This window comes from Drosophila sechellia, chromosome 3R, assembly GCF_004382195.2.
Source record: "Drosophila sechellia strain sech25 chromosome 3R, ASM438219v1, whole genome shotgun sequence".
In the NCBI taxonomy this organism is placed as follows: Eukaryota; Metazoa; Arthropoda; class Insecta; order Diptera; family Drosophilidae; genus Drosophila; species Drosophila sechellia.
In genome coordinates this window covers 5,987,273-5,996,792 of record NC_045952.1, presented here as the reverse complement: position 1 = coordinate 5,996,792, position 9,520 = coordinate 5,987,273, and the positions used below count along the sequence as shown (strand labels likewise).

Below are 9,520 nucleotides of genomic sequence, written 5' to 3'. Positions count from 1 at the left end.
AGTAAATGGAAAGAACAATTCGGAACTAGCTCCATTTATGTTTCTTTGAAAGCTCTGGTTTATTTAGATTTATTTTCCTTTATATGCCTGAAACAATCATTTCTATATTATTGAAATCAAAATAAAATACTTGCAACTTCTTTAAAAACAATAATCACACATTTTTGTAATTCTAAAACAGATGATCATACTATGATTTGATGATTCAATTAAAGTAAACAATTTATTGCTCCAAAAAAATTATGAGTTATAAAAGATAAAGGTCCGAAAACTTAGTAAGCAGAGAGAGCACCGAGACTATAAAAGGGGCAGCCCATACATTTGCACTGTTTTTATTTTGAAATTATTGCTGTTGAAATACTCAAGCATGGCACCCAGTTCGGAAAAGGTTCGCTAATAAATAATTAATAAATTAAATAAATAAAACTAATACAAAACTACAGCAAAGTTATGCGGAACTAATGGAGAACATGAAACTGTGCGAGGCGGAAAGGATATACGCGCTATCGAACAGTGTCGGAAGAATCCTGGATGACGCGGAGGCCCGAAAGGTCCTAAGGCACTTCATTTTTAGCGAAAAGAAGTCCATGCAGTGCGTGGACGTGTATGAGAAGTGCGCCGAGTTTCTTGGGGAGCACCCGAAGTACGAGTCCTGCGACCTTAAGGTCCTGGCCCGACTGGGATTGCCCTCCCATCTGGAACAGCGCCTATGTTATCGATTAAACAATGGTAATCCCATTTCCATCTTCTTCTGCCTTAAAAACATCCAGGCGGAATGTCTCAGTGAGGTGGCCGAGTCCTTCAGCGACTTCAAGGAATCTATCACAAAAACACGGATAAATCTTAAACATAAGCAACTAGGATAAGTAAAGAAGAAACATTATATTATATGATATTAAAAACAAAAACATTTTTAAACTTTCGCTTTTGACTTTTCAACATACTCTAATAAAACAAATGTTGATAAAAAAGCGCATACATTTATTTCATATTAGTAATCAACATTTACTTACCAAATATATTTAAAAACACTGGTAGTTTATCGAAAAAGTTTATATGGTCACAATATATTAAAGCAAATAAATATAAGATAATAATAAACGAGTTGCAGATATGGCAAAAGGAATGCGACTGTTTCCGAGGTTGCTCATTTCCGTCACGACTTTCTAACGTTTTTAAATCACAATTTATTATAGAAAACGAAAAAGTTCTATTATTCAGAATAATTAAATATTTATTGCAGAACCGAATTTTACGAAGGCTGAGTGGGCTTGGTCGAAATTATATCAGCCTTTTAGAATTAAAAACTACACGTTTACACCTGTTTTACATACTTTTTAAGTGCAAAAAAGTACCCATTATGATAAATCAATCAGTTACTTTTAAAGTGAGCAAAAATATGTGCAGTGTTTCATGACCCTTGGCTTGATTTTCAATTTCTCAAGTATATAACTGCAACGGATATTTCTTAGATTTTTTGACTCAAACTTAAGATGATGCTAGATTCACATTTTTAAGACTTTAAAAGCTTTCAAGCCCGTGCAAAAAGGGCGTTATTTTATTGTTTACGTTTTTATTGATAACTATAAAGTCATAACGATATTGCTTATCTTTAAAGCCCGATTCAGCATCATGGTGACATTTGTTCTGGCCACTCACCCCTTGTGAGCAACTTATCAGATTTTGATAACGCGACACAGCTGTCGCCGCCGACGGTAAATTAAATCTCTGACCACAACAACCCAAACAGAGGGTATATATTTACATACGATCGAATTGATATATCAACTCGGATGATCGACTCCCAATCGCAGGTTCAATCACGTCATCGCTGAAACACCCCTGCCACGAGCTAATCCTAATTGCAGATAAACATCTCGATTGCTCGGCCAAACGGACAACATCTGCCCGTCGCGAACATTTGACAGTCGTAATGATGTTTTAAATGGCACGCTCGTACCGCCAAAAGAACGCTTAAAAATAATAATTTCCTATTTTTTAACGAAATTTCGTTCGGCGTGTGGGCATGCATGTCAAAAGACCGGAAATAATTTTCTAGTCGCAGTGCCCTGTAAACTGCAGAGTACACTTAACAAAATGATTGAGCTATTAATGGAAATTATGCTAGAATATTTGAAATAATAGGGAACGAAAAAACTAATAGAAAATAAAATAAAAATAGGAATCTGTTGTAGGCCTCTTATATGTGTGCAAAATATTAATATTTTTCAGAGACTTTTATAAGAAAATTTATCGGAAAATACAATAATATTAGTATCGAAATATTGATAAGGAACTTGAATTTAGCAAAGTTGATTTTTTTGCTGAAGTAGTTTTTCTGAGTGTACTGCTTTTACCCACCCCCACGGGCGAGAATAAACTGCACTTGTACTTTGTGATATTTGTCTGTTCGGCGGTTGTCCCTCTTTTTTAATGATATCGGGAATAGCGGGGTGCAGAGGCCACGAGGACAACAAGGACAACCAGGACCAGGTGTTCGATGCACACTCGTGCTGATAACTATATAATTTATCCTCAAATTGTTCCTTTTGCCCTCGGCGCTTGAACTGCAATTAGATTAAGTTGGTGTAGATTGGGTAGATTTGTGTGAAATGTTTATTCGATTTAAACTAAACCACTATGTATAACATTTAGATATTAGCGAACTTAGAGCAATTAAATACCACAGAACATGTTTTCTTCATATAATTATTAAGTTGGTTAATATGTGTTAGATGCCAGGACTAGCAAGGCTTGACTAGTAGGATTTCCAATGAATCTCAATCTCTGTGACTCGTTTCAGGACTTTGCCACGCCAGCGGCGAGTCCTGCGAGACTCACATGCCACTGCCGCTGCTGAAGATGCTGGCCGCAGCTCCAGCAGCTTCAGCTCCGCTGAAGTCGTCGCTGCTCTGGTTGCTGTTTTGATTCTGATTCGAGTTGCTGTTGTTGTACAGCGGCAGGGGCTGCGAGTGGGGTCCCCGAGGATCCTCCGGTGTCCAGGTCCTGGCGTAGAGCTTACTGCCCGGATATCGGTCACCCTTGCGGTACCAGGACAACGAGTGCGCCACGCCGCCAGCTGCAATTGGTAGGTAAATCGTGGTTAGCAAACATTGCGTTCTATCGAATACGTATAAAAATAAGCAAAAAATCACAAATAAATAGTTTAGAATCCCAGTTTTTGTATCTTTTAAATGTTTGCAGCTCCATAGTTGGTTTTTTCTTATTCTTTATAGGCTATGTTTCATACACTCAGAGCAGAAACCGTTCTCAACGATCTTGATTTGAGAATTTCGATCTCAAAATCTAGCCAAGATCGAATCAGCATACTCAGAGCGAGATCGAATCATTCTCAGATTCTCTCTCATCCCATTTGTTTCTCTCTCATTTTTTTTAGGCTTTCCTCTCACGTTTTCCTCTCACAAATATCAACATTGAGATCGTTTTCGTCTTGAAATCAAGAGCGTTTCTTATCATTCTCACGAGAATAACTGTGCCACTTAGTATGCTAATCACAAACTATCTCGTTATTTTTCGTTCTGAATTTTTCTGAATGTGAGTTACGCCTACGAAGGATAAGCAATTAGACTTTGGAAACCAAACCATGCCTTATAAAGTTGGTATTACGATACTCGAACTAAGTTATTCAACTTTAATTGCTATCTTTTCAGCACTTGACAATTCAATGCCTATAAATTAACTCTTAAGATCTATGTATTTGCTTCAATATTGTTTATGCTGCTGCTATGGCCGTTTTCAACCTATTGCTATTATCAATGTTATCAGTGGTCCACAAACTGCAAGCACTTCCCTTTTTAAAGTCAAGCGCCGCCCAAACAATTAAAACTGTTGCCAAAAACTGAGCAAATGCCATTAGCGACCGCATTACGGGTCCATCATCGAGGCAGGGCAAACAAATATACGGAAAAGGGTTGATATCATGGTTTGCCCGGCTTGTTGTTGCAGCTGCCACCCCGCTGCGCCCCGCCATTTGCCTTGGACAAATAAACTCACAGCGAAGACCTAGCCGGAATCCTTATCCACCACCCTCCGCCTGCTCCTGCTCCTGCGACCACATCCAATCAGAACCAACATACCACCCAGTCGGGCAATTTGTAGCTCTCTCTGTTTTCGAGTGCCGCATGCGGGTGTTGCTCAAATATGCATGCCCCGGCCACTTCCGGCGCAGTTTCCGCATCTTTGCAAGTTGGTGTGAACATATGCCAGACGCGTGGCGAAAATCCACAACTCCTCGGCCTCCTCCGCCTCCTGCCAGCCATTTAAGTGGGCGTATCGTGGAGATGGCGTTGTGGTGCCTCCTCCCTCCGCCCGCAAAACTTTCGTTGGATTTCTTTCTGTCTTTCTGTGTTTTTCTGCAACATTTTTAATGCCCGTTAAGCATGAAAACGCTTTCGCCATCGGCATGGCCATCTCCCCGCATCCCTCTCCTGACCCGGTCGCCCTCCATTTGGCCTTTAAGGGGGACGCCGACAGCGCCATCTGCTGGAGTGTAACGAATTTCCCACGCTATGATTATGTCGATTGGGCATTGTTGTTACTCTTATTGTTACTATTTGGTTCGGCTCGCATCGACTGGGTCCCGCCCACCCCCGATTGGACTGACTCCCCTTGTCAGGGGGTTGAGGAGCTGGAATCGGACAAGGTGTATGGTGTATGGTATATGGCATGGTGTGGAATGGTGTGCATGCGGCACTTTATCAGGTAGACACAAATTATACAACAGAGCTTGCATGTTCATTTTGTCAGGATCAAATCGAAAATACTGATAAATTCGGGTAAGAGGTAATAATAAATATAACTATAAGACGGTTACCTATTTAATCTAACCTTTTTTAAGGAACTTAAACCAACTATGTGACTTGGCTAAATAACTTGGAAGATACTTTTAGAAATTATTTTAATTTCAGCACCTGTGGGATTTATAAACCCAATGAATAGCTTTCTCTGTTGTAAAATTCTTGGAGAATAGTATGGTATCATCTTTTGAAATACCATAATTTAGAAAAAAGATAACACTTCACCCCATTTAAATTATCCCATATATTTTAATTCCCATAGCTGTAAATTGTAATACAAATCACCTTACTGATGGGCTTCTCTACATTCTAAAACCAGTTCGAATTCAACTTTAACCAGTTCAAATTCATGTTGTGACATGGATGAATAAAAAAAAATTGTTTAAAAAAAACAGTGACATTTTTTAAGGACTATACATAACACTCAATAAGCAACGTCACCCCTTTCTCATCCCAAAACCCCCAATCGACACCCTTTCGGTTTTCCAAGTGGTCCGTCTATTAGCTATGCAGATGCCTTCCAAGGATCGCAAAGCCCAGGCTCTCACCGCTGGCTGCAGTGTCATACATTTTGAATAGGAAAATTATTAACCAAAAAACCGTGACCAAAGCAACTTTTATGAGCAGGAACACCCTAATCCAGGCCATTGTATCCAGTGAGCCAGGCCATCCGCATCCGTACTCTCACATCCTCGATGATCGATGCGACGGCAATGAGCAAAACAATTTTCCTCGACTGGCAGTCACGCAAAGCCCGCAATGCGAACCCAGAACCCCGCGCGAAAAGTGTGAAAATTCTAATTAGTTACACTTAGGCAGACACGGCAGACCCAAAATCGTTGGCAGGATGCAGCCCAGCATCCCCCGTTCAGGAGTCCTATTCATCGCTACTCGCATCCATTCCAGCGATAACCTTTGAATGAGACCAGTGCCCCGGATGAATTATGTTATTAAATGTGTACCAGGTCCGCTGACCATCCGCCCACCTAAACTCTACATGGCATTTGATTGATTGACAACTCACTGCGATCCTTGAGGATAATTTTCTTCGGCGGCTCCTTCTGGTAGTTACGCTGCAGACTTAGGCCCGGCTCGTTGCCGTTCTTGTCCTTCTTGACCATCTCGCTGAGGAAGGTTATGTAGCTTATGGCCAGCTTGAGGGTGTCCACCTGCGGAGAACCCAAATTTAAGTGGTTACGTCAAAGGTATTAAAGTCTATAGTTCTATGAATTGTGATAAGTTATAAGACTATGAATAAAACAACAGCCTCTGATGTTCCATATCAGGAATATACGATTTTAGGAATGTACTATAGATGGGTACTTACCTTGCTTAGTCGCTTCTCGTAGGGCAGCGTGGGAATGTGGGTGCGCAAACCCTCGAACGCCTCGTTGATGCTCTGCATCCGGCGGCGCTCGCGGAGATTGGCCGCCTGCCGCTGCTGGGCCATTTGGGAGGCGCACTTCAAGCGCCGGGGCTTGTGGCTCCTCCGGCTGAATGGGGAGAAGCTGGAGTGGATTAGTGACGCTCGAGGACGCAAAGTAACGCCATGCTTACGTCTTCTCGGTGTTCTCCTGGTCGCTATTGAACCCACTGCTATAGGCATCGTCCTCGTCATCGCTCTCCGAGCTGTGCTCGTCCCCGAAAAAGTAGTCGGAGCTGGAGGTGGAGGCGTTGGTGGCCTGCGATCCCTCGAAGAAGTGGCGCGCCATCGTGGCCTCCAAGTCGAAATTGTCCATGGAAAACATGGTAAATCTGTTGCGCTTCTGTTTGTCTGCCTAATTGCCAGCTAAGTGCATAACGGTAAAGCTAACACTTCCGATCCGCTGATTGGCGACGCGTGACCAGCACGTGCCACAAGGTTCGTGATTCTGGAGGGGGTGTAGCAGGCTGAACAAGTGAAACGCGTGTTCTTCGTCCTTGACTTTTGCCTCTTTGTGTTACTTTCTCTTGTTGCACTTATTCAGTGGCTGATATATCGGTAATAAACATGTTCAACACACTTTTGATTAGATAAGATAGATAAGGATTTTGTGGCTAATAGATATAAAATGTATCATTTACATGGATAGGAATGTAATTTACTATCGAGTTGGTAAACAGAATACAAGAAGATAAGATATAAATGATGTGCCACAATTTCAGATACAGACAGATTACCAAAATCCTATAAGTTTCAATAAATATATTTAAATAAAGCTGCAATTCTTATAAAGGGTTTAAAATCATAAAACGGATTAATAGCCACAGTTTTGTTTAATAGCTTCTTGAGATAAATTTAAAACTGATACCCTTTTTTTCGGCTTTTATTGTGTATTCCAATGCGTTTTTATATTTATTAATTTATTACCACGCCAACGATAAATTTCTATTAAAAATGTTATAATTCTAACATGTTTTTAAAGCCAGTTCTTCATTTTGTAACTTACCTAAAGCCTCAGAAGTTTTCAGGAGTTATAATCCTCTGACTAGACTTGTTTCCAATAAATCCTACGATTTCTCAACTTCTACGAAATGGTTCACTACAGTAAACTTTCGAATTGCACATCACCTAAGCAGTAAACACTCCGCACACGCGAACCAATTATAATATATGAACTTCCCAGTGGCCAACACCCCAGTAATCCTTATAGATGCAACGGTACCGCGCACTCTGACATCGAAACGCGCCGTGTTGCGAACTCTCTGACTGTCGGGAAGCGAATGCCTGAGCCTGGAACTTCCACAGGACCTGTCTGATAAGAACGGTGCGCCGAGGGGTGGAAGTGTGCTATCCTGCAATGGCGGTGCCACATCAAAAGATACAGCCAAAGGGGCGGCGCCGAAGTTCCCAAGCTTCCACCAATCACAGAGCTCGGCGAGCTGAAAGTTTTTGCCGCGCAGGGTTGCATTTCGGGGTGTGATAAGCTTATTAAGTTTGTCCAGGGGCTGGGGTGAGGTGGAGACTTTGATTTTCAGGCCGTGCTCTATACCACATTCACATTGTGAGCGCATTCAATTGTTTTTTGATTCGAGCGCTCGTTTATCTGTTTAAGCGGAATTATTGCCCAAGTGCTTGACAATGGAAGGTGTTGATTTTTGATGTAGTAGACAAGTGTTTCCCCGGGAGGCGGAGGTGCACCAAAAGGGGTTGGGCCGGCAGCTGAACAAGTTCCGCAGTGATGTGCGGGAATAAGGATCACGCTTGTGCGCTGTTCCCATGGCCTGGATTACTTGGTACCACTCCTAAGTCTAATTAATGATTTGTTTCAACCAAGAGGAGCTCAGCAAATATGGTAAAAAGTACACTGAATAGTTTGCTCCATAAGGTACTGCCGGCGGAATTTGTCAACCAGCATAATTTTTAAGCATTAGCAGAGTACAAATTCAAATATTTGCACTGTCTAGGATTTCCTCTTTGCCTTTTTTTTCAAAACAACTCCATTAAAAGCCGATTGCACTATGTACTGCATATTTTTCGGGGCTCAACAGAGACAAGGGTGTCAAAATATTATACACTCGACGAAAAAAATGTACAACAATTAATAGAATATATATATTTTAAACGTTTTATTATATTTTTAGGTTTTTCATATTTGGTTTTATAAATTATCTGAAATCTTATCTAGTAATCTTAATCAGGATCTTTAGCCGAATTCGTCAGGCTATGTCCATCTGTCTGTCCGTATATCTGTCCGTCCATATGAAAGCTGCGATCTCGGGGTAATTAACGGGTATCTGATAGTCGATGAAACCAACCGTTGCGTTCTCTGTTGCTTTGAACAGTCTTTTAGACCAAGAGGAAGTGTCTGTTCAACGCATTTATTTTTAACAAACATTTTAATTTTTTTTCTGTGTATCCCCGAGTATGCTGCCATCCCCCGATGCGTTGCCGTGCTCATCCTCGTCCTGCTTCTCGGTGAAACTCTGTTTGTTTGTTGTCCTTTTTCCTGCGCCTGTCCTGTCTGTTGTTGCCTCATCATCAGACAACCTCACTAAGGCTACCATGATAAACAAATTGTTTTGCCTTCGCCAGGGGCCTGCCGCCTACCCCCAATCCTTCGCCTTTGTTTCAGCGTTGTTATCGTTGCCGGCGCTGCTCGTTTTGTGCAGCTGTATAAACAAATTAGTTTTCAATTTTATCAAGTTGTCTCGCTGTGGTAAAGTGTGGGCTGAAAGCTTTGAGGTTTTTACGGCAGATCACAGGCTAAGATAGTTGAATTATTGCCACGTTAAAAAATCACATTATTTTACCAATTCACTACATTTAAAGTTTCGATATTTCATAACCCTCGCTACAATGTTTCCAATAATTAATAAATGATTAAAACATACAAATACAGCGATGTATAATTAAAACCTTAAGACACACAGCATGGTAAAGAAAATTTATAGAATATAAAAGAAGAACAATAACTTAAAAAATTCTTAATCATTATGATGTATTTTTGGTTATTAGAAATCATATAATGAAATTGTAACAGTTTTTAAAAATGTAGTACCTAAATAAGTTGAACAACGTTGTATTAATTGTTTTCAGAACTCGTTATTCAAATTCTCCAACTCTTGGCCGCTGTAGCAGGTTCTATATTATTATTAAACATACTCTCTGTAATTTAAAAACCAACTGAAATTAGCCGAACTGGTCGGCACTCGGCGAATTATGCACACGTCATATAGCACAATCAAGCGTAACCGCCTCTCTGGCAGACAACCCTATATAC

At 40.9% G+C, this 9,520-nt stretch overlaps 2 protein-coding genes across 2 annotated transcripts; one reads left to right on the top strand and one right to left on the bottom strand.

Annotated features, from left to right (window-relative positions):
- The first annotated feature begins 238 nt into the window (after window positions 1-238).
- Window positions 239-972, top strand: LOC6614207. The gene is made up of 2 exons (XM_002038616.2): window positions 239-388; window positions 444-972. Exons 1-2 carry the CDS (start codon window positions 368-370, stop codon window positions 864-866), a joined length of 444 nt encoding a protein of 147 aa, XP_002038652.1. The 5' UTR covers window positions 239-367; the 3' UTR covers window positions 867-972.
- A 1,617-nt stretch (window positions 973-2,589) lies between these two features.
- On the bottom strand, window positions 2,590-7,526 carry LOC6614206 (pancreas transcription factor 1 subunit alpha). The gene is made up of 5 exons (XM_002038615.2): window positions 7,247-7,526; window positions 6,375-6,787; window positions 6,145-6,310; window positions 5,842-5,986; window positions 2,590-3,079 (listed from the first exon to the last, which is right to left on the bottom strand). The coding sequence occupies exons 2-5, from the start codon at window positions 6,563-6,565 to the stop codon at window positions 2,838-2,840; spliced, it is 744 nt and encodes a 247-aa protein (XP_002038651.1). The 5' UTR covers window positions 6,566-6,787; window positions 7,247-7,526; the 3' UTR covers window positions 2,590-2,837.
- Window positions 7,527-9,520: the final 1,994 nt, after the last annotated feature.